This window comes from Camelus bactrianus, chromosome 20 (genome assembly GCF_048773025.1).
Source record: "Camelus bactrianus isolate YW-2024 breed Bactrian camel chromosome 20, ASM4877302v1, whole genome shotgun sequence".
Taxonomy (NCBI): Eukaryota; Metazoa; Chordata; class Mammalia; order Artiodactyla; family Camelidae; genus Camelus; species Camelus bactrianus.
The window spans coordinates 37622272-37647204 of record NC_133558.1 but is presented as its reverse complement, the minus strand read 5'-3'; the positions used below and the strand labels follow the sequence as shown (position 1 = coordinate 37647204).

Below are 24933 nucleotides of genomic sequence, written 5' to 3'. Positions count from 1 at the left end.
ACACACCTGATTCATGTTCATGCTAAGGAGTTTCTCAGGGTGGGGACAAACACACCCAATAGTCTTAGAGTGGAAGCTGACCACGGCCAGGAAGCCGGAAAGACTTAGACTGAATTCAGCCATGTCGGCAATTGATCAATCAGTCATGCTTATGGAATGAACCCTCAATAAAAACTTAGGACACCAGAGCTCAGTGAGCTTCCTGGGTGGACAATGCTCCATGCATATTGTAACATATAAATACTAGGAGGGTAACGTTCCCAAGGACGACAGAAGCGCCACGTTTGGAAACTGACCAGGCTGCCCTGTGCCTCTCTCCCAACTTTGGCTGTTTCTTATTTGTATTCTTTCTCTGTACTAAATGGAGCCACGAGTATAATAGGTTTCTGGGAATTGAGCTCCTGTGGCAGCTGACTGACTCTGAGGGTGGTTCTGGGAAACCGCTAGGCTTGCAGTCAGTATCAGACGTCTCAGCCGACTTGGCAGGCTAGAGGACGCACCCTTAACCTTGTGGCTTGGCTGACTCCAGATGCAGCGGGAATTAAGTAGCTGGAGGGTGGCGGAGGAGGAGGTTGTCGGGGCACAGGAAACAAGTTCTGTATTTGAGGAACGGCAAGGAGGCCAAAGCTGGAATGTAAAGGTAAAAGGGGGAATTCTGCATAAAGCATGGTTTGGAGAATACTCACTGTTTTCTCTAATGATGAAAGGTGTACATGTTGAGTGGAATATATCCTTCCTGCCATTTCTATCTCTGTATCTTTACCCATTTTCATGTATTTTTAAAATATAATTAGGATTGTGTTATATGCATAGCATTTTTTTTCTATTAAGACTGTAATTTGAAAATCTTACCTATTTTATTAAATCTTGGAAAATATCTTTTGAGGTCGAATTTATTTAGAATCAAAGGCAAGAGCTTACATGAAGTCAGAGCAGAAGTTAAGTAGGTAAAGGGGAGTGAGTCTGACAAAAGGATATACCCAATTAATGCACACCCATCAAGAAATAGAACATTTCCATCCTTCCAGAAAGGTGCCTCGTGTTCCTTCCAGATTAACCCCTGGACTCACCTGAGAGGCAACCACGAATGTGACTTCTTTTAGTTAGAGATATGTTTTACCTGTTCTAGAATTCCATATGAATGGATTCAAACAGTATATTCTCCCTTTTTTGTCTGACTCTTTTTTTTTGCTCTGTATAATGTTTTGAGACTCATTCATGCTGCTGTGTATGTCAGTTATTTATTCTTTTTTGTTGCTGAGTAATGTTTCATTACATAGATACTCCACAATTAAAGTACCCATTCACTTGTTGATGGGTTATTTTCCACTTGACAACATGACTTGAATAATTCCCTAGTATTCTAAGGTATTGATGTTTTACAATTTATTTAAATGCTCCTTTTTCCTTTTTGGAATTTGGGTTGCTTCCAATTTTTCTTTTTTTCATAATTGAAAAAATCATTTTTAATTTGTCTTTGGGGGGTAAGGTAATTAGGTTTATTTATTTATTTAATAGAGGTACTGGGGATTGAACCCAGGACCTTGTGCATGCTAAGCATGCACTCTACCATTGAACTATACCCCCCACCCAATTTTTCTTGATTGCAGAGAAAACTCTTACTAACTGCCTAACACTCACGTCTTTATATGCATCTCTGATCATGTCAATGCTGTGAATTCCTGAGAGCGTAATAATGTGCTCAAAGGTAAAAATGTTTTCCAGACTCAGTTAATACTGCTGAATGGCTCTCCAAAAAAGATTCTTCCGACTTACATGCCCACTAGCAAGGTAAGAAGTCAGCTACTTCCCTGCACCATCTACAAGAGGTGTTAATCATTGACACCAGTCTTCACTATGTTGATGGGTTAAAATCTTATGACAATTTAAATTGCGACTATTTGACTATTATGAAGTTAAATATATACTTATTTGTTTATTGGTTATTTGAACTTCTTCTAGGAGATACCTATTAGACCAAGGAATATTAGTACTTTTTCCATTTTATAATAGCTGATGGGTTTTATAAAGTGCTTATACAAGTGCCTAGTGCATTATAAGCACACTGTATTAGCTATTATTATTAATTCCCTTATATTTTAAACACTATAGCCTTTTATTTGTCCTATGTTGCAAGTATTTTTTTCTTAGTGTTTATTTTAATTTTATGATGTTTTAAAAGCATGCACACATTTTTAGTTTTTATTTTAAAGTAGCAGTCTTTTTTTGTGGCATTAGTAACTATTCCTTTTTTTAACTTTTTTTATTGAGTTATAGTCATTTTACAGTGTTGTGTAAAGTAGCAGTCTTTTCCTTAGTATGTTATTCATTTATTTTACACTTAGAAAGTCACTCAAATCAGTGAAATATTTACTTATATATTTCATACAGTGTAAACATCTTCTCACAAGTAAACGTTTTTTCCTGCCTGGACATATGTTTTCTAACTTTTAATGGAAAAATGTAAACACAGACACAAAATAGTAAACTCCCATATATCCCATGCTCCAGTTTCAACTCATGGCCAGTCTTGTTTTACCTATACCCCATCTACTTTCTCCCCACCCTCAATATTACTTTAAACAAATCACAGGTATCATTTGATTTTATCTGTAAATATGTTCATGTATATCTCGAAAGGTAAGAAATTGAAAAAAAAAATACATAACACCACTGTCACAGCCAGAAATACTTATCAATAGTTCTTGAATATCATTTTTTAAAAGCTAGCAAATGTTCAGATTTCTCTGTCTCCTTGTTGTTGTTGTTGTTGTTTATAGTTTGAATCAGAGTACAGATAAGGTCCAGACATTCCAATGAGTTGCTGTCTCTTTTATCACCTAGAGGTTTCCTTTCCCTCTCCGAGTTTTTTCCTTGCAATTTATTAGTTGAAGAAACAGGGTCATTCATCCTGCAAGGTTTCCCATAGTCTAGATTTTGCTGATTGCATCCTAAAAGTGGCATTTAACATGTCCTTCTGTCCCCTGTATTTGCTGTAATAGATCTAAAGGCTTGATCAGTGTTTTAACTTCCATCAGGCGGCATTTAATGCACGGTTAGTTTTTTTGTGATATTGGTGGTCACTGATGATCACTGCCTAGATTCACTGTCATAAGGGGTTGCAAAATGGTGATACTCCAATTCTTCGTCATTTAGCTAGAATTCCTCTACAAAGAGAAACTTCCTCTTATGAGTTGTTTGGTTACCCTGAGGTTCATTTCATCTAATAACGGCAGGATAAATGCTTGATTTTTTTCAGTCTGTATTTGTCAGTTTGCAAAATAATGAGTTGGTTCTTTCAGATGATCATGAAGGTTTTCTCTTTTGAACAACCACATGCACTCATGAACTTAAACATATATGATCACCCACTGCGGTGATCATTCTCACTGCTGCTCAGATCGTCCCATCTTTGGCCAGTGGGAACCTCTTCTAGCTGACACGTCCACATGGTCTTTGCTGACTTCCTTTCTGGGATGACAGGATTTTCATCTGCAGTTCCTGTTCCAGGCTCCACGGAGGCTCATCTTGCACATTTCCTGTGCAAGTTCTGGAATCAGCCACTTCTTAGGGGACTGAGCTCCCTTTATTGGGAAGTGGTGTTACGAGACCATATGCAGGGACTAGGCGTGTTCCTTGCTATTGGGTTCTTGTTTCTAGGCCTATTCCGTGAACAGTATTAGAAAATACACATCATTGATTTTTAAAGATAAAATTCATCATGGGTTTAAACCAGTGCTCATTCAAATTCAGAACATGGAGTTTTGATGTAAGCTGTGCAGTTACGTTCTTAGCGCACCACATGGTGTGAAATGAGGACCTAACTTAAACCTGCCCCCTCTCCCCCGTGAGGGGATCTCAGTTTCCTCAGCACCATTGGTTGAATAATTCATCCTTGTCCTGAACAACTTGCCGGACTCACTATATAAATTGCCAGGCCCACTGCAAAATGAAAACACAAGACTCCTTGATCAAAGCTTCTTAACAGTTTTAATACGGTGACAGCAGGGCCTCTCTAAGAGCAGGCCCTGTGTGACTGCACCGGTCACACCGCCATGAAGCTGGCCCTGCGGGCTTGTGTTGGTAAACACCACAATGGTAAGCAAGGCTCTGCTCTGAATCCTTACATGTCACCCAGAGAGGGACTTTTTATGATTTCCATATTTGAAATGGGAAAACTGAGGCACAGAGTGGTTCAACAACTCACACTCCGACACACAGCTCGTGGGGGCAGAGCCAGGGTCTGCACCCAGGTGGTTTGGCCCCTCTCCAGCCATGCTCTTGGTCTCCATGCCACAGAGCCTCTGGGACAGTTTCTCCCCCGACGTGGGGTTCTGTCTGGGGACACGTGCTCTGTTCCCTTGACCCGTTGGCTCTTGTGCTAGCAAGTCCCTTTTAGTTACTGGAACCTTGTATGATTTCATGTTGACAGCTATGTCCTCAAATTCTTTTTCAGAATGTCCTTTCCGGTTAACTTTATAAGAGTAATTGTCAAATGACTGCAAAAATCAAAACCCAAACCAAACAATTATTGGCATTCTGACTGGGATTCCATTCGGACTGTTAGTTATTGGGAGATGAACTGGCACCTTCTCATCTGTGGATGAGACGTCGCTCTATTTATTCAGGTTTGTGTATCTCTCCATTGAGTTTTTAATTTTTCTTCATAGATCCTACCCATTTCTTGTTAGGGTGGTTAGTAGATATTATATAGTTGTTTGTAATGAATATGAGTAGATTCTTTTTTATTTCTTTTATTTTTTAACTGGCAGTTTCTGATCTATAAGGAAATTACTGATTTAAAAAAAATGGTAGTTACTAGATTGGGGGCACCTATTATGTACAGGCATTTATTATTTTTTACACTCAATAGGGCTTATAATGAAACATACTCCTCTGCCCCACCGCTCACCTCCCTGGATTACCCCCCGCTCCTAGGGGGAGCACTTGTAATCCATTTACCTGTAGTTACGTGCGTGGTCTTAAATCATAATAAGCATATACAACTCTTCTTTTTCAGGTTCATATAATTATTTCTTGACTTTCCACTATGTAACATGGCAGGGCAGCCCTCTTTCAGCACCCTCCCCCAGACCCACAGAAACGCACACGTGGTGCCCACATGTGCGAACACATGGTGGGTGACACCATTGTTCGTTCAGTCAATATTGTGCTTACATTATTAGAGTGATGTCATTTCCAGTGCATTCCCTTTAAAACATGACTTTTCCCCCTAGAGTCAAAATTAGCTCATTTTTTAAAAGTTGGCTTATTATCATCATTTTAACTGTTTCTCTCACTTATGCATCTCTAAATATCCTCCCAGAGGTGCAAAATCTCCTTTCAGGATGTTTGGTAGGTGACATCATGTTTCCTGCTGTTCTTGGCGATCTCTGTCCTGGAGCTCCCCGTACCTCTGGACCAGCGGCTTCCAGGCCACTGTGGACCTGCCATCCTGGGGCCTCCTCTCACTATCATTCTGTGGCGCCACCCCCCTCCCCGTCCCTGTCCTGAGCTGCACCACCTGTTTTCTGATTTACCTTCTAGAGTCACTTTCATTTTGGAGGAAAGCGCAGGAAGTATATTATTGAGAGATCTGTTAGAGTGAAAATATTATTATTCTACCTTCATACTTGGTTGGTCATTTCACTGGGTAGAGAAGTCTAGGTTTAAATCATTTCTGTGCAGGGGAAGGGTATAGCTCAGTGGCAGAGTGTGTGCTTGGCGTGCATGAGGTCCTGGCTTCAGTCCCCAGTACCTCCATTAAAAACAAATAAATAAAGCTAATTACCCCCAAATCACTTCTGTGCAAAATTGTAAGGCATCAATCACTAATTATCAACCCCCCCCAAAATCACTTTCATGAGAAATTTCAAAGGCATCAATTGCATAGTTATCTTGGAGCTCCCAGTATCACTGGTGAAACTCCTGAGCTGTCTGGCTCCCAGTCCTTCGTGCATCACATGCCCGGTCTGTCTGAAAGCTCTTGGATTCTCCCTTCATGGTGTTCTGAAATTTCACAAGGTTATGCCTTGGACAAGCCTTTTTGCTTTTGGTGGTATCTTGTAATCCAGAAATTTGTGCCTTCAGTTCTAGAAGTTTATTGTATTAGTTTTTAAAAAATAACTTCTCCCTCTTTTTTTCCTCCTCTCTTTTAGGATGTCTTTGGATGTCTGACCTCCTGGACTAATTCTCTATTTTTCCTCATCTCTTTTATCTTCCTTTTCTTTGTCTCCTTGCTCCAATATCTACAAGATTTTCTTAACTTTAACTTCCACTCGTTTTACTGAATTCCTAGGTCCCCACCTCTTTCTCTTGGAATATATCTTTCTTAAACTACCCTCTTCTTGCTTCTTGGAGCCCCCTGCTGCTGCCTGCATTGTTCCCGTTTCCTTCGACCTTATTTTTCTCTTTCTTTGTTTTGATCTCCGTGTTCCATGTTGGAGGAGGTCCTCAAATGATCACACCACTTCCCTCAGCTGCGCCCAGTGTCCCTGAGTTCATGGCTCTTGTTCAGTCTCTCCTGAGAGCAAACCCCCATCTTGTGCTCTGGGGAAGAGTGTGACTTTGTGGTCCAAAAGGGTCTCCATGTAGGTTTCCCAAAGAGTCCTCCAGTTTCCCATGACTGGCACTACCACAGTCTCTTCCGGGTTTTTTCCAAACCTCCTGTAGTCCTGTGGTGTGATTTGGCTTGTTTCTTTTTAATTTCTCTAGCTCTGCCCACCCCCCACCCCCGTCAGTCACAGACACTGGGCCTCTCCAGATTTCTCCCCAGTCACCACTCCTCCCTCTGCTTTCTGCTTCTAAAACGGTATTGGCATCTTTTGTCTGCTGTGGTCTTCTCTTGAGATTTCTTGGTTCTTGTGCTTTTATGCATTTTAAGTTGGTTTTTGGTGGGATTTCAACAAAGGAGGGAGATTCACAGAAATTTAATTTAAGCTTTGTTAGAATCAGAAACAAAGGGAGACCACAGCCTTGACAACTCCCCGCACAGACAAAACCAATTTAGTCACATAAACAAGGCTTAATTTAGCTTGTTTTGTGAGACTAACCTGACCTGGGCCATTTCTTGCTTGTGCCCCTGGAAATCAGAAGCAAACCTTTACCTGTTTCCCAGGGTTGACTATGAGGCAACCGCTGACCAACTCCCTATCATTTAAGAAAATTCTAACATTATAACCAATCACTGCAAAGGATAAACGTCACCGCTTTCTCGCTATATATAAAAGCTGCTGTAGTGGGGGAGGGTATAGCTCGGTGGCAGAGTGTGTGCTTAGCATGCATGAGGCTCTGGGTACACTCCCCAGCACTGCATCAAATAAATAAAGGAAAGCAAAATAAAATAAAATTTAAAAAACCTGCTTTATAACAATACACCCCTGAGCCTCAACCCATGTTTTGGTTTGCAAGCTGTCTTTTTGATACATTTACAATAAACTTTTACTAATTATTACTTTGGTGATTCATTGGTTTTACTTTGGCTATTTCTGAACCTTTGACAGCTTTCTGCTCCATTTAAATGAAACTGGGCAAAACTTAATTGATTTTTCATTCTTTCCTGAAATCTCATTAGTTTAATAGAGTTGAGTTTCCAGCTAATCATTGCTTTTCCCAGGCATACCTTCATTCTCTGTAAATAATGACAGTTTCATAGCCTCCTGTACAATAGATACAACAATTTTCTCCTTTTACATCTTATTGGGCTGGTCGGTTGTGGTCCACAAGATATGGGTCAGATGTTTATAACACACACACGTATAGCACACACAGGTTTGCCTTTCCGAACGTCTAGAATGGCCTGTAAATTCTGCCATTTTTCTTAGTTAGCAGGCCTTATAAACAGACACACAGTCCTGATGCTTAGTTCAAAGAGCCACTAGGAACACCACTGAGCAAAAGAGCACTAAGAACCCTGCCCCCTTCTCTCGGACCCCTTTCTTGTTTGGATTACACATGAAATTTCAATTTTCTCATCGCCTCCTCGTTCCCAGCTGCAGCTTCACAAGGAGGCCTGCTGGGACCATGTTGTTTAAAACTGCAAAACACCCCCCTCCCTGAAATCCCAACCCTCCTTTACCTCTCCTATTTTCTCCATAGCCTTTACCACTAGCTAACATATTAGATGATTTACTCAGTTGTTCTTTTTCATGATTTTGACTGTCTTGCCTCACTGGAATGTGAGCCCCGTGAGGGTCAGGATCTTGGCCTGTTTTGTTCACTGGGTTTTCCCAGGTATTTAGAGCAGTGCCCAACAGACAGAGGACTTTATATTTACTGAATAAATAAATGCCTGCATGAATCCTGCAGTGGGAGTTGGTGGTTCCTGACCTTTCTCGTTCCCCGAAGTCCAGCCAATAGCCAAGTTTACTACTCGGTTTCCAAGGGTACATTCTCGTGTGCATGTGCATGCGGGGGGCAGACAGTATTAAATAGAGAGTGGAGGATATGAAGTTTTAAGTGCCAGAGAGGAAACGAAGCAGGGAAGGGGGATAAAAAATGCTGTAGGGGAGAGAGGTTAAAAGTTTAGACAGAGGGAGAGGTCAGGGGAAAGATGCATTTAGAACGAAGACTTACATTACCTAGGGTGCAAACCATGTGGTTGGGGAAGAAGAGCCCAGGCTGAGGGACTGGCCAGGTCAAAGACAGCAAAGTAAGATCACAACGGATGTCTTCAAAGGGAAAGCGTGTGGTCCAGTGGGGCTGGATCACAGAGGAGGACGGGGGGAGAGAGGGAGGTGGAAGGGAAGTGGCCAGACCACTAAGGACTCAAAGATCGTAAAAAGGATTTTGGATTTGCCCTGCATGCAGTGGACGTGCACTGGAGGGGTCTGACTATGGCGAGCCGATCGTTCTTGCTGCTGTGTGGGGAACGGGCTGCCCAGGAGCAACAGCAGGAGGGGTGACCCCAGTGGGGGGGCCGCCATGATAACTGGGTGAGGGACTAGAGTGGCCGCAGTGGGAGTAGTAAAAAGGATTGTGTTGCAGAAATATTTTGAAGATAAAGCCAGTAAGATTTGCCAATGGAGTGAATGTAGATTGTAAAAGAAAGAATAGAAATACAAGATCACACTGTGGGTTTTGGCTTGGGAAACTGGAACAAGGCAGTCAGCATTAACCAAGACGAGGGAGACAGAGAGGAGTGGGTGCAGGAGAAGGTCGGAAACGTGGTTTGGGGCATGTTAGTCTGAGATACCTGTCCATCATGTCTTGAACAGTGGGCCAGGAGTTACAGGGAGCAGTCCAGGCCAGAGATAAATCTGAGAAGCAGAATTACTGATGGATTTTCACACCATAGAATTGTATATGATCCCCCATGGAGTGAATGTAGATAGAAAGGAGAGAAGTCCCAGGGCTGCACCTGGGGCATCCTCAGGTACTTAGAGGGTAAGATGATGAAATGAAACAGACAAACAGACCCAGATGGAAAGCGCAGCAGTGGAGGAGAAAACAGGTGAATGTTGTGTCCTAGAAGTCAAACGAAGAAATCTTTCAAGGAAAGAGAGATAGCCACACGTGTCAGGCGCTGGATATGGGCACTTAAGATGATCCTTGAGGAATGGCCTTTGGGGTTAGCAATATGGAATACTATGGGTTGAACTATGTCCGCCTCAAAAAGATAGGTTGAAGTCCCACCCCTAGTATCTCAGAATGTGACTTATTTGAAATAGGGTCTTTACAGATGTAATCAAGTTAAACTGAGGTCATTACTGTGGGCCCTAATCCAGTATGACTGATGTCCTCATAAATGGGGGAAGTTTGTAAAAGTCCATCGACAGATGATGGATAAAGAAGATATGGTCTATATATATAGTGGAATACTACTCAGCCATAAGAAAGAATGAAATGATGCCATTTGCAGCAACATGGATGGACCTACCTAGAGACTATGATAGTAAGTGAAGTGAGTCAGACAGAGAAACACAAATATCATATGATATCAGTTATATGTGGGATCTAAAAAAAAAGATACAAATTCTGTTTATAAACCAAAAACAGACTCCTGGACATAGAAAACAGACTATGGTTACCAAAGGGGAAATGGCAGGGGAGGGATAAATTAGGAGTTTGGGATTAACGGGTGCACACTACTACATGTAAAATAGATAAACAACAAGGACCTACTGTAGAGCACAGGGAACTCTATTCAATATCTTTAGTAACATACAATGGAAAAGAATCTGAAAAGAAAAAACATGTATGTATGTATATGTGTAACCAAATTGTTTTGCTGTACACCTGAAACTAACATTGTAAAGCAACTACACTTCAATAAAAAATTTTAAATAAAATTTAAATAAAATTAATTTAAGTGTAAAAATTTAAGTAAAAATTTAAATTAAAAACGGGGTGTAGTTTGGACACAGATATAGACAAGCACATAGAGAGACCATCTTGTGAAGACGGGAAGAGCCAGAAGCTAAGGTGGGGACCTTCCCCAGTGCCTTCAGAGGACGCCTGGCCCTGCTGACACCTCGGTTTTGGGATTCTAGCTTCCAGAACCGGGAGACCAGACATTTCTGTTGTTGCAGTTGGAGAAGTTATAGCAGAATGATTAGGACCAATGGAAGTAGGATCCAGAGACAATAAAAGAGGGAAAATTGAATGTGTAGACGCAACACTGAAGGAGTTTTCCTATAAAGGGAAGGAGAGAAATAGGGTAGCAGGCAGAGAAGCAATGACCTGAAAGAGGGTTGGGGGTTTTTGGGGGTAGGGGGAAATAGTTACGTTTATTTATTTATTTATTAATGGAGGTACCGGGATTGAACCCAGACCTCATGTATGCCAGCCATACCCTTCCCGCAATGTTCCTTTGTTTTTTTTTTTTTGCTGTTGTTTTTAATGGGAGAAACAATGTTATGCCTGATGCTACTGAGAATGACTCATTAGAGAAGGCAACCGTGATCTTGCAGAGAAGGGGGAGAATCCCCAGAGCTCTGTCTCCCGTTTGGCCAAAGAGGGTGGGGACCTGATGCACAGATGGAGGCACTGCCTCTGTCTGGACAAGAGGACAGGGGAGAAAGTGGAGATTAATACAAGCACGGCTGCGGGGAGCTAACAGTCTCTCCGCATCCTCCAACTGCTCAGTGAGGCCAAGCCATCGGCTGGGAGTCAGGCTCTGGAAGGAGGCGTGGGAGGCTGGCGGAGACAGGAGAAAAGGAAATCCCGGTGTGTGGGGAGAGAGAAACCGGCCGTAGTAGTGATTCTTTCCACAGCCTCAGTTTTTCTTTTTTTTATTGTTGAAGTATAGTCAGTTTGCAATGCTGTGTCAGTTCACAGACTATTGAAACTGATTTTCTACACTCTCATTTGGAATTTTCTCATCTACATTTATGAGAAAAATTGGTCTAATTTTCTCTTTTGGGGTCTGTGGGTCAAGTTCTGGTGCCAATAAAAACAGAGACTGTAACACTAACTATGATTGCTGACCACCTGTCATGGACCAGGTCCTGGTAAAGCATATCTTCCAATTAGCTACTTTAATCATCTTGGCAAGAAGGACATGAAAAATTGCACCCATTTTGTAGACAGGGAAAGTGAAGTTGAGGCTGAGGGCACAGTTGTAAAGCAGGTCAGCAGAGCTGGGATTCAACCCAAGGTGTGTGACTCCAAGATCCAGACTTTAACCAGCAATTTCTGCTAACTTTATCAGCTAGCTTTTCATCTTACTGTGAGTTCTGAAACAGATTATGTAAAAATAAGAATGATCTGTTCTTTGAAAGTTGCAAAAACCTCGGCAGGAAAAACCATCAGTTATAAAAAGGCAATATTTAAAGTTCAAAAAATAAAGAGAGGATGACTTGTTGATGGAATAAACATCTTATTTCCATTCACATGTGGCTGTTTCTACTTAAAACTATGAAGCCTTCATTTTGTGGGGGCGGGTAATTAGGTTAATTAGAGGCACTAGGGATTGAACCCAGGCCCTTGTGCATGCTGAGCATGCGCTCTGCCATTGAGCTGTTCCTCTGCCTGTGACGCCTTTGATTTAATACATACTCGCAGACAAGCTTACGGGCCTTTACTGTCAACCTAGCCCACCGCAATGTCCTGTCTCCTCTCAGTTCTCCCTCCCAGACTGTTTGTGGAATGGTCTTCTTTATTTCCATAGCCCTCGCTCTGGGCTGGGCTGCTACCCAGGTTGTCTGATGACCGTGATACCTTTCAAAAGTGGTCCTTCCCCGCAGGCAGGCGCTGTGTACTTCCTTACACAGTCGCCAGAGGGACATATTTTCAAAATCCTCTGTACGTTTGCTGTTTAGTAACAGAATGCTGCCCCAACAGAGGATATAACTGCCGTGTATTCAGCTATACAGAACAGTGCGTGATGCTTAACTACAAATGGAAAATGTCATTTTCAAAAAGTAAACACTTAAACACAGTGTAAGATTCAACAAAAAGGGCAGTATGCCAAGTGGTTTTGAATTTGCTTAGGCCTCTCTTGCTCCTTGATAAGTCTTCAGTGCAATGTGACTATTTTCCAGACCACTCCTCCCACCCCCAAACCTAGAATGTCATCTATAAAATCTTTAATGCCAGTGGTTCTGTGAGGGATGACAGCAGGCCCCTTTGTCTAGTGCTTCCCTTAGCAGAGGGGAGCGAGATAAGTACATCGTGAACATCTTGACATAGTCTGTCTTACAGATCTTTTCTCTCCAGGCCTTTATTAAATGCTCAATAAATATTTGTTGGACATTATTAAGTGAATATGACATTTGGTATTTTGTAGGAATAATCTAAAATTTTTTAGGCAATAAACTAGAAGCTTCAATAGGGTGCTTCCGTATTAAATTATGTAATCACAGCTTTTCTTAAAATGTGGTTTTTGATTTTCTTTCTCTAAGGTACTGATTTTTTAAAATAAATTTTTATTGAAGTATAGTCAGTTTACAATGTTGTGTCAGTTTCTGGTGTACAGCACAATGCTTCAGTCATATATGAACATACATATCTTCATTTTCATGTTCTTTTTAACCATAAATTGCTACAAGATATTGAATATAGTTCCCTGTACTGTACAGTAAAAATAAAAGCAAATATAAACAAATGAGATCTAAGACACTGAGTTTTAAATTCTTGACGGCTGACTTGCAATACTTTCCATTCATCATGTACTCTTCCTTTCATCCAAAAATGTCGATTTTCTCTAATGATTTTTTAATATGTTGTTTATTTATTATTGTATTATTTAATTATTTTATTTTGGCAGGGGGGTAGGTAATTAAGTTTATTTGTTTTTGGAGGAGGCACTGGGGATTGAACCCCGGACCTCGTGCACGCTAAGCACACACTCTACCATTTGAGCCATATCCTCCCCCTCTTGTATAATTTTTTTAAATTTAATGCTTTTTTAATATTTTATTTATTTATTATTGTATTACTTAATTATTTTATTTTGGCAGAGGGTAGGTAATTCAGTTTCAAAAAAAGTCGGTTTTCTCTAAGTTTACCTTGAAGCATGACCAAAGATTGTCGAAGGCGGCTGTTTTCTTTCCGTGTGTTCGTTAGTTTTTGTTTCAGGCTCTTTACTTTCGTGCACAGTTCCTCCTTGGACAGTTCGGCTAGAGGCTGTTCATCCTCACTGGAGCTCTCGCCGGGCAGAAAGGCATTTCCGGAGTATGGGTCTCTCTGAAACACAAGGCAGACACGACAAAGGGAGCATCAAGGCAGCGCAAAGTGGTTATCCCGCCTTCTGTACACCGATGGGACGTTGTTAGACCTCAGGTTCCTGCTCTTCCAGGAGCCGAGCTGGGCCCACGAGTGCCCTAGCCTCAGCTCCCACACCCAGGGGAGCACAGAACAAGCAAGGACGTCAAGGGTTCACGCACACATCCCCTGTGGGACAGCAACCAGAATCCTGACTTTCCACCCAACTTCAGTGAAAAATACAAAGTAGAAAATTAGTACAACTGAGGAAAATCAACCAGACCGCCACTCAGATCCTGTAGCCCACCCCCATCCTCCATCTCCCCCCGACCTTCATTCACAGCCTTTCTGTCCAGATTCTGCCATGAGGCCAACTTTGGGGTTCACTGCCTCAGACAAAGGAGGGAGAGGATTCACCCGGAACAAGCACTGAGGTTCCCCTTTTCTTTAAAAAATATTTTTAAGGACATCAGGACAATAGCCTGCAAACGTGTGCGTTTGTGTTGTAAAACCCCAGCTGTGTTAAGAATAGAAAAGAATTTTCTCCAGTAACGAAGCTGGCATTTATATTTCTATAAATCCAAATCTGGAAAATTGGCGCACAGAATGGAATTTATAAAGATCCAAACCTAGAAGCCTGGGCTATCAAGTGTATAAAAATAAACTTTAGAGTGGAAGAGATAAAGGCATGGCATCCAGAAAGTTCCTGCTGAAGGAAGGGTAGAGATATCCCGGTAGTGGGTTTGAGCATTAGGAGGAATACGGAACTGGAGAGGCAGGAAGTCAGGTTCCAGTGATTTTGCTCCTCCTTTGAGGAGGAAGGGAGGTGGATCTCAGGGGTCAGGGTAGATGATGGAAACATCCAGAGAAATGAGAGGCCACCTCCGTGCTTCTCAGTGCATCATAAACTCCCTAATGAGGCCCCATGTCCCACAACATCAGGGCAACATCTCTCTGGGCTGTAGATCAGAAATGGCCAAAATTAGTGTCTAGACAAATGGAGACTCTCCAGAGCTTGTGCAAAGCAGCCAGAGAATCTGAATGTTCCCCGTGTCCCGGTCAGGAAATAGGTAAGTACTGAGGGAACTGGTGAAACAGGAGTCATTTAGGATGTAGACAGAGAGGCCACGGAGTGCTGGAGCCTTGAAGACAATGGTGGTGGGTACCCGCACGGCGAACTTCAGCCGCTGGTGCCACCAGAACCCCGAGATGCTGGAGGGACTGACAGCCCTGGACACCTAGGAACCAGGCAGAAAAGTCAGCCTGGGCAGAAGACCAGCCACCCCTCCCCAGATGCTGGGATGATATGTAACACTCCTGAAAAGCTGAATCACTTCCCAGGAAAAAAAACAGGAAGCAGGGGAGGCTGAGAACCTAGTCTCCACTGACACTTAAATCCTGACTTGACTGAAACTACACCAACAGCTCAAAGGGACTTTTAAATGCCAGAACACTAACTGTAATTCACTGTCAGTGGACAAGTTTAAGCCTTTTCCCCCTCTTTCTTGTCAAGCAGGGATGGAGAATTAAAAACCAGATGAGATCAGTTGTAGAAAATACAATACATTTTTGTATGATTGGTAATGAACACATTCAACCTAAATCCTTATTTTACACATATACAAATCTATATATGTGTATATATTTTATTATTCCATATATGTGTGTGACAGATATATATAATGGTAATGAAAATTACTGTTGTCCTGTGTGTGCAACTGACTAATGTAATTGCCCTAGATACACAAATCCTAAAGAAAAAAATGATGGATTTGGTTAAATAGAAATGAAATATTCTTAAAAAAGAAAAAGAAAAGAAATATTCTTTAAAAAAAACTGAAGGATACCTACTGAGATCATAGTTCTATGCAGAATAATTGGGAAGAAATGAGAATGTATGATCTAGTTCTTGTAGCAAGTTCCTGCAAGAGAGAAATGAAATCAAGCAAAGGTGAATCCACTTGTAAGCATCAATGGAAGACAAAGTTAATAGACAAATAGATCAGGAGAAGATATCTACAAAATCTAAAACCATAAGAGACTGAGTTCTACAATAGATGAGGTATTTGTTCAAATCAGTAAGAGTAAAACAGGAAAACCACCAGATAGACCAAGAAATCCCGCAGAGTATGTAAAAACTCAGTAGGAAAATGGACAGTGGCAGAGACTGCTAGCTGTCTCCAGGTAGCTGACCTTCCATTTGTTACAGTTTGTAACGAGGTTTTTAGCTGAGCAGGTAGCTTCCAGCTCCATTACATTCCCCAGACTCCCAGGCAGTGCATCATGGCTGTGTGACTGTTTCCGCCCATCAAATATGAGTGGAAACCGTGTGTACCACTGCTGGATCATGACCTTAGAAGGGATGCGCATGTCTTCTCCTGCCTGAAGTCTCTTTTTCCCATGGGCAGAGAGGAAGGCATGGGGGTGGGAGCTGGAGGATCACCTTGGCCCAGAGATAGAGGCTGGGAGTTAGGGAAGATGGATGAACAAGATAAGAGGGATCCTCAACATTGTGGCGCTGCTATAGCAACGCAGGACGGCTCCTGCTGTTGTGTGAAAGGGAAATTAACTTCCATCTTTATAAGCCACTGTTACATTTGGGTCTTTGTTACAATCTTTGCAACACGCATCCTAACGAATGCAGGTTTTGGTACCCAGAAGCAGGATACTCAAGGCTTGACATATGTTTGAACTACTAAGAGGTCAGGCTGTGGGCAAAGGTATGACATGCTGGAAGGTCCCAGACTCTTGTTAGACCCTGGTGATGACATATTTGCTAACACTGTCACCTGCAATACTTTGGAAGGCAGACCACGTGCTTACCGAGCTTGGAAAAAGAAAGAATGTTGGTGTGTGTCAGCGACGTCTTGTCAGGGCTAGCTGGTTTGCAGAAATGGAAGGCTTTCTCCTTCCGCCTGCATTTAGAATGCAGCAGTTGGACTAAACTGAGTCCAAGAATGTTCAGTGTTCAAGGTTTGAAAAAGCCAATTACTCCTACATCTAAATAGTGAGAGGTGAGACTGTGACCTCAAGGCTTTTTCAAGACCTTCTCTTCAAGTGCTCTCTACCAGATGCTGAAATCCACCCCCATCGGTAAGCATCACATTCAGTGCGTGAGCTTTTTGTTTGATCCGGCAATTAAGTAATCACCCTCAGCTGGAGGGAAAGAGGCTGAGCCGCTCTAATAAGAGAGGAGAGTTTTCAGGCTTATTTATGATCAAATGAGATCTCTGGCTGTAGTTACTTGCCCTGAAACCAAATCGAAATAAATAGTTTGGAACGCTATTCAGTTTTCGAGAAAAACTAATTGCAGAAGAAATCACACTACCGGCCTGCAAGGGCAGGTGACTGTTTCACCCTGGAGGAACCACTGGACCCGCAAAACCTGCACCAGGAAAAATAAACAAGAAATCATTTTCTTCCATCAATGGCCAAAAATATGAAATATGGATATAAGTGCTAAGTGTTGGCAGGGAAGTACAAACAGAGGAACGCCTCATGCCCTGCTGCTGGGCATGTAGACTGATGCGGACATTCTGGAAAAAAATTTCATTGTCATGCAAGCCAGTACTCACCCTCCTATGTGATTATTCCAGACACGTGCTCACACTGTTTTCTTAAAAAGACATGTATGGGGGGATTTATTTTGTTATTGTTTGTAGCACCGAGATACTGGAGGTAATCTAGGTTTTCCTCATCGGAAAAAAGGATAAGTCCAATACGCTAAGCTGCGTTAGACACAACGGATCATGTATAATAGTGATACAGACAGATGTTAAAAGCAGCGCTGACTGAAAAATCAGAAACAGACCGAGTTGCACATTACGATACCAATGTACTAAACGATGTACGAAATGATGTAGCCACATGGTTGTAGCCACAGGGCAGCGTGTACAAAGAAAAAGATTGGAAACAAGCCGGATCCGTCCTAGGGGACTGGTTAAATAAAGAGCAGTGCAGAGGGGAGGGGACAGCTCAGGGGTAGAGCGTGTGCTTAGCATGCATGAGGTCCTGGGTTCAACCCCTAGTACCTCCATTATAACATAAATAAATAAGCCTAATTACCTCCCCCCACAAAATAAATAAACGTTTAAAAATTTTTTAAAAAGCATACATATACCCAGAGAAATAACAGGGTTTTGTAAAAAAGAGAGAGTTCTTTACATGCTAATGGAAAGATTGTCAAAATATATTAAGTAAAAAAGCAAAGTTCAAAGCAGCATATCTAGTAATTTACTTCTTGTGCAAAAGACAGAAGCGTATCTACATTCATGTTTGCTTTATTTGAACAAAGAAACGCTGGGAGGACAAACAAGAAAGCAGTAAATGTATTTACCTGTGGGAGGTGGGCACAGGGTGGCTGGAGACAGGGTCTAAGGGAGACTCACACACACACACACACACACTCTCTCTCTCTCTCTCCAGATAAATGGATATATATTTTTTAGCCTTTTGGTTTTTTTATTACCCTCAAAAGCTTCATTTTCAATTTACCTTTCTGACTCTGCTTGTGTCTTCAACACTTTGACGAGGATTTTCAGCTCCTCGGTGAGGAAAGCATGTGTGATCTGGTCACGGACACACTTGGCAGACACAGAGCCACCACGGGCCCTGCTGACATGTTTCATTTCAGAAAATCTCTAGAAACTTTGGGTCTCACTGAACCAACTTCTTAAATTCAGCTTGGGCACATTTCACATGAGGGTTTTGGTGCTTTCCTAAGCTTCTTGATATAAAGGTAAACAAATCTATTACCAGCGGGTCGGGACAGCCTAGTTTTGTTAGAGGCCGTATTGTGGGACAGCCTGTGACAGACAGGATGCCAGATGCTGGACCATTCTGAATGTCCATAGAACCATACTCAGACTAAAAAAAATTTCAAACCCTGAGTATGTATTTTAAAAATTAGACAAAAATACATGTACACAAACACTACATGCAGTACAAAGACGCACAAAGAAAAAGATATAAACACATTGATAAAAGAATAAACACATTCGGGGGAGAGGGGATGGGCAGGGATAACTTTGGGAATTTGAGATTTGCAAATGTTAACCACTGTATATAAAAATAGATAAAAAATATTTCTTCTGTATAGCACGGGGAACAGTATTTAATATCCTGTAATAGCCTATAATGGAAAGGTATATGAAAACGAATATATGTATGTTTATGCATGACTGGGACATGATACTGTACACCAGAAGTCGACACATTGTAGCTGATTATACTGCAATAAAAAAAAAAAAAGAATAAACACATTGATAGTTTGTCCTAAGTGTAGGAGGAGAATGGGAGTGGTGGATTCGGGTCAAAAAGGAATAAATGAACAAAACACCAATAAGAAGGGGATCCTGGCCAAGCCTGTGACGAGAATGGGTTACAAATTGGCATCAAAATGGAAAAGCGGACAGTACATTTTGGGAAGAGGTAGTCCAATGTCTCCAGTGGTTTGCGAGCAGAAAAAATATTTCCTGACAGTCTGCTGATCTTAATTTCCCAGAATATCAAGGAAAGGTCGAGCAATGCATAACTGACCACACTCAGCTAGAGGCAGGTAAAACGTCTTCTGAGTATGTTCCTAATTCAACTTGTTCCACATTAAAAAGAGGATATGGAACTTTATTCCTCCAGTTGAATAAAGAATTAAAGGGAAGAGTAAATAGAAGAGGGGGAAAACACTAATCAACTACGAGGAATTATGGAATTGTGGTGGAGAGAGGTGATAAAGTGATGCCATGGTCACAGAACACCAACCTGCCCCTTATCCACGTCACTGTTCGCGTTTTCTGAGTCCATTGTCTCCGTCCGTTTCCTCTTCCCTTTTCTGAGAGCTTGAGTATTGGTAATTTCCTCAGTTTGCAAGATCTTCTGCATTTTCTCAGTTAGTTACCAAAGGTTTTCTGAAATTGTAGGAAAAGGGAATGCTCATGAGATGGTGCTACTCTGGACGTAGTCCAAATGTTCCTGTTTTTCCTTACAATGAAAAACAAACCAAAGGAAATATGATGTATTTCCAGCTGTATGTTTCACAATAGCACCGTCACTCAGGTAACCTATTTCACTCTATATTTCTGATTGTTCTTTCTCCCATGGACCAATTTAAGACACATTTGCACTTGATTCAGAAGTCTTTGAACTCATCCCCATCCCAAGGATGTTTCCAGGATGTGAGATGCAGGCAGTTATCACTTAAAAAATCAAATAGTATAAATTTTTTCCATCTTCCTAAGTTTTTTTCTTGTGAATCGGTTATGAGGAGTCTGAAAAACAAAGTAGGAATATTACAAAATTATGGAAATTATCTGAGGACTGAAGTTATGTATCTTTAGGAAAAAGACATTAATAATAGCAGATCTCATCAGGATCAAAACATTCCAAGAGAGAGCAATAAGAAATGCCTAGACATTTGTTTTGTGTTTTTCTGAAAATTCTAAAGATTTGAGATAGAAGATTTTCCTTTGGTGCAATTTTAAGAATAGTGCCATAAAGAAGGGGAAATGGCAGGGAGGGTATAGGTCAGTGGTAAAGTGTGTGCTTAGCATGCATGAGGTCCTGGGTTCAATCCCTGGTACCTCTATTAAATAAAAGAAAAACCTGATTACTTACCCCCACAAAACAAAGCAAAAAAAAAAAAAACGGGAAACAAAATCTCAAAGGCAACAATACATTTCATAAAAGTTTTAAGGGAGAATCATTTTTTTTCAAAATCTGGTAAAGCAGATGATCGTTCTTAGGTAGAATATGGTTAAAATGAGCAAATCTAGCTCTTGCTGTGTATGCATGATGTAGCACATTTGGTCTTAGCATCCTAATTACTTGCATACGTTGATTTGTTTTCATGAAGGTATTACTGGAGAGTGCACCTCATCTCATCTTGCACAGGAAAGAATTCAAGAGCAAGCCATAATAAAGTGAAAGCGGATTTAGTCAGGGAGATGCACACTCCATAGACAGAGCACGGCCATCTCAGAAGGGAGAGCAGCCCCGGAGAAGGGTGGTGGTGGTAGTGGTTAGTTTTTAATGGGCTGGGTAGTTTCATATGCTAACAAGTGGGAGGATTATTCCAACTGTTTTGGGGAAAGGAAGGGGATTTCCAGAAATTGCCCCCCCCCCGCCCCCCCGCCTGCTTTGTGGCCTTTTAGTCAGCCTCGGAACTGTCATGGCACCTGTGGGTGTGTCACTTAGCAGCTGATGTATTACAATGAGTATATAATGAAGTTCAAGGTCTACTGGAAGTTGAACCTTCTGCCATGTTGGGCCAAGCTAGTTCTAACCAGTTTATGCCTCATCCTGTTTTCCCCAATTGCTGTGTCATTCTTTTAATGAGTGTGCCTTGCCCCCTTTTCTCCTGTCTCAAAAAGATACTTAATTACAAATAATAAACTTTAACTATAGAAGAGACTGTGCTTAAAGGAACTGTTGAACAGAAAGTAACTATGCCCCTTACCAAATTACACCAAGTAATGCTTTTAGAATATATGGTTCTTTTACCTATTTTAAAAGATACTCATTATTCTCTACTTCAAGCATAAAATAACATTTGGGACGGCCTTGCCAAAATTGTTTGTTGTGACTCTTTGTAGACTTACTTTAGGTTTTCAAATACCTGAAGAGTGCTTCAGCTAACACGTGCTGGACTATCACACCTCACTCACGAATATCAGAGCTCTTACCCAGTACTAAGCTCTGTTAATAATTTCAAAGATACCAGCAATGGGAGGGCAGAGGCAGAGTGGGGAGACGTCGAGGAAATCCTGCTGGCTTTGTAGGTTCTTCCTTCTCATATGACATAGGTGCTCTGTGGTCTAGAATGGTAGGTGGGGCCTCCCTGAAGTTTGGGGTCACCTCACACAGTGGGTGTGTTTAAGTTATGACACATCTCCATTGTATACCTCTGAGTTGCATAGCTCACATGACCTTCTCCAGGGAGTTATAAATCCATAGGTTCTGGGTGTGTTTGCCATAAGCAATCTTAAATCAGGGCTATATACAAGTATGAACCTTCTGGAGACAAATGCTCCCCTCCTAGCGAATATCTGAATCTGTTTACTCAGAGCAAGGTCAAAGACATTTTCTGTGAAGGGTCAGATAGTAAATATTTTATTTAGGCTTTGCAGGCCGAGAGGCCAAATCAAGGGTATCATGTAGGTGCTTATCAGCAAGAGAGAAAATAAATCTTCACGAAATTTTATTCATAAAACTGAATGTGTACTAGTAATAATGGAGTACAACCTTTTCTAAGACAGCTCTGCTAATGAAAATGGAATTTTAAAAATAACGTCTTGTTTAATTGGAGTTCAAAAGTTCCCTACCATCAAAATTAATTGCAAATGCTCACTTGCTAATGCTGACTTGTAATGAGATTTTATGTATTTTATCCTTGAAAATGTCTTTCACACTGATAAAGTCTATTATTTGTAATTAAGTCACACTGGACTACCATGTACTGATATTAATCCACGAACTTATTATGTTCTTTATTGAGATAAAATTCACGTAACCTAAATCTTTACCCTTTTAACCATTTTAAGAGTATTTCCAGTGGCTTTTAGTATATTTGATACAGGAAAATGGGGCACAAGAGGATGGCCATGTCCCAGGTGAGTCCCTGGGATGCACCCCGTCAAGTGAGGGCACTTGTCTTTCCACAGGAAAGAATTCAAGAGTGAGCCCTAGCTGAATGAAGACAGATTTATTCAGAGAGACGCACACTCCATAGACAGAGTGTAGGCCATCTCAGAAGGCCAGAGAGTGACCAAGGGGTGTGGGAGTTGTTAGTTTTTATGGGCTGGGTGATTTCACGTGCTAACAACTAGGAGGATGATTCCAGCTACTTTGGGGGAAGGGGCTGGGATTCCCAGGAATTGGGCCGTCATCCACTTTTTGACCTTTTATGGTCAGCCTCAGAACTGTCATGGTGCCTGTGGGTGTGTCATTCACCATGTTAATATTACAATGAACATATAATGAAACTCAAGGTCTACTGGAAGTCAAATCTCCCGCCATCCTGGGCCTCAAGGTCTACCAGGAGTTAAATCTTCTGCTATCTTAGTGTTAATTGTTGTTTCATTCTTTTAATGGTTATGCCCTGCCCCCTTCCTTTCTTTCTCAAATTCACAATGTTATACAACCATTATCAAGAAAGTCCGTAACTCTCAATATGAATTCATAACTTTAACTGAGTATATTCATCTCTTAGTAGACTTTTATAGACTTCTGTTAAATTCTTTTATATTTGCCTTTCAGTGTGCCATTACCTTGTGGATTAATTACTTCTGATTAAAGGTTAAGTGGAAACTCTTCAATCGCATAGTAAAAATGTATTTCAAAATATGGAAATTTCCTTTGCATTTGCATTGATGTCTGAAAGACAATGCTGGCAATGTAATTTGGACTTGAAAAATATATCCAGTGCAGATATGAGTGGGGATGAACATCTCATTCCTTGTTTAACTTCTGACAGCAGGGGAAGTGTATAAGCACTTGACATTAATTATGAGTCACACCTTAGTTGTTATTGAAATGACTTTACCTCCTCATTGTAAGTTTTCCATGTAATTACTTGCTTTGCCTTGTAATTTTGCCTTGTAATTTGTTAATGAGCTAATTGTCAGCATTATCAAGTCTGCAGCAAAAGCTAATTTCCAAAGCCATTCACTGTTCCATAGAAGTAGCTGAGGGCAGTTCTTATTCACAGAAATTTCAGTTTTGCCCCTGAACTCAAATGTTAGCCTCAAGATTTACCACTGCTAAGCTACTGAAATGCTGTATGACAGGGCAAGTTAGAATATTCAACTTCTACATCTGAAAAAAATTCATGGAACTGATGATGGTCAAGTCCACAAGAATGAAGCTCACCATTGACGTTATTGGTTCAATAATACATGATATTTTCAGAAATTGCCAAGATGGTCTCAAAACTTATGTGGAAATGCAAGAGATTCAAAATGGCCAAAACAATCTTAAAAAAGAAGAAACTTGGAAGACTTACACTTCCCTATTTGAAACCTTACCACAAAGCTACAGAAATTAAGACAGTGTGGTACTGTAAAAGGATTGACATGTAAATCACTGGAACAGAATTAAGAGTCCAGAACTAAATCCTTACATATATGGTCAGTTAGTTTTTGACAAGAATGCCGAGACAATTAAATGAGGAAAAGAAGAATCTTTGCAACAGATGGTACGGGAACAAGTGAATATTCATATGCAAAAGGAATCCCACCTCACAACAGACACACAAATTAACTCAAAATGTAATTTTAGATCATAGACCTAAACGTACGAACTAAAACCATAAACTCTTAGAAGAAAACATCGGGGTAAATTCTGTGATCTTGGGTTAGGCGATGATTTCACAGATATGACAACAAAAACATTTTCACAAATCATACTTATGAGTCACACCTTAGTTGTTCCTGAAATGACTTTACCTCCTCAGTGTAAGTTTTCCATATAATTACTTGCTTTGCTTTGTAATTTGTTATTACATTAATACCATCAAGAAAGTAAAGAGACAACCTACACAATCTGAGAAAATATTTGAAAACAGATCTCATAAGGGACATGTATACAAGATATATAAAGAACTCTTGCAATGGTAAAAAGACAACCCAACGTTTTAAATGGACAAAGGATTTAAACAGACAGTTCTTCAAAGAAGATATACGAATAACCAATAAGCACATGAAAAGATGCTCAGTGTCATTAATCGCTACAGAAATGCTCACAAACACTACGAGATGCCTCCTCACGGCCACTGAGACGGCTATACTCAAAAAAGACAGAAAACAAAAAGTGATGGTAAAGGGGGAAATCAAAGCCCTTACATTTTGTTGGTAGGATTGTAAAAGAGTGCAGGCATTTTGGAAAACAATATGGGAGTTCCCCCAAAAGTTAAATATTGAGTCACCATATGACATATCAGTTCCACTCCTAAGTATATACCCAACAGAAATGAAAACATACACCCACACGAAGCTTGTACACAAATGTTCATAGCAGTGTTATTCATAACCCCTAAAAAGTAGAAAAACCCCAATGTCTATCAACTCACGAAGAGGTAAATAGAATGTAATATATCCGTACAGTGAAATATGGCTCAGCAGCAAGAAGAAATGAGGTTCCAAGGCAAGCTATGACATGAGTGAGCCTTGGAAACGTTACACTAAGTAGAAGACATCAGTCACAAAAGACCACACATTGTGTGAGTCCCCTTTATACAAAATGTCAAGAATTGTCAAATTTATAGAGACAGAAAATAGATTAGTGGTTTCTTAGGGGTGA

General features: G+C 40.9%; 1 protein-coding gene and 1 long non-coding RNA gene across 3 annotated transcripts in view; one reads left to right on the top strand and one right to left on the bottom strand.

Annotated features, from left to right (window-relative positions):
- Positions 1–24933, bottom strand: part of BEND6 (BEN domain containing 6) — a 58053-nt gene that overhangs the window by 18493 nt on the left and 14627 nt on the right. For both annotated transcript variants that reach the window (XM_074348972.1, XM_010973920.3), the window contains exons 2-3: positions 19402–19547; positions 13449–13626 (exon numbers count right to left, since the gene is read on the bottom strand). In XM_074348972.1, coding sequence (XP_074205073.1) covers positions 13449–13626; positions 19402–19521 — 298 coding nt within the window. In that variant the 5' untranslated portion in view covers positions 19522–19547. The remainder of the gene's footprint in view (positions 1–13448; positions 13627–19401; positions 19548–24933) is intronic.
- Positions 536–18060, top strand: LOC141574254 (uncharacterized). Its single transcript, XR_012501170.1, has 4 exons — positions 536–640; positions 1611–1791; positions 4457–4628; positions 13540–18060. It is a non-coding gene; the product is annotated as an uncharacterized LOC141574254 (long non-coding RNA).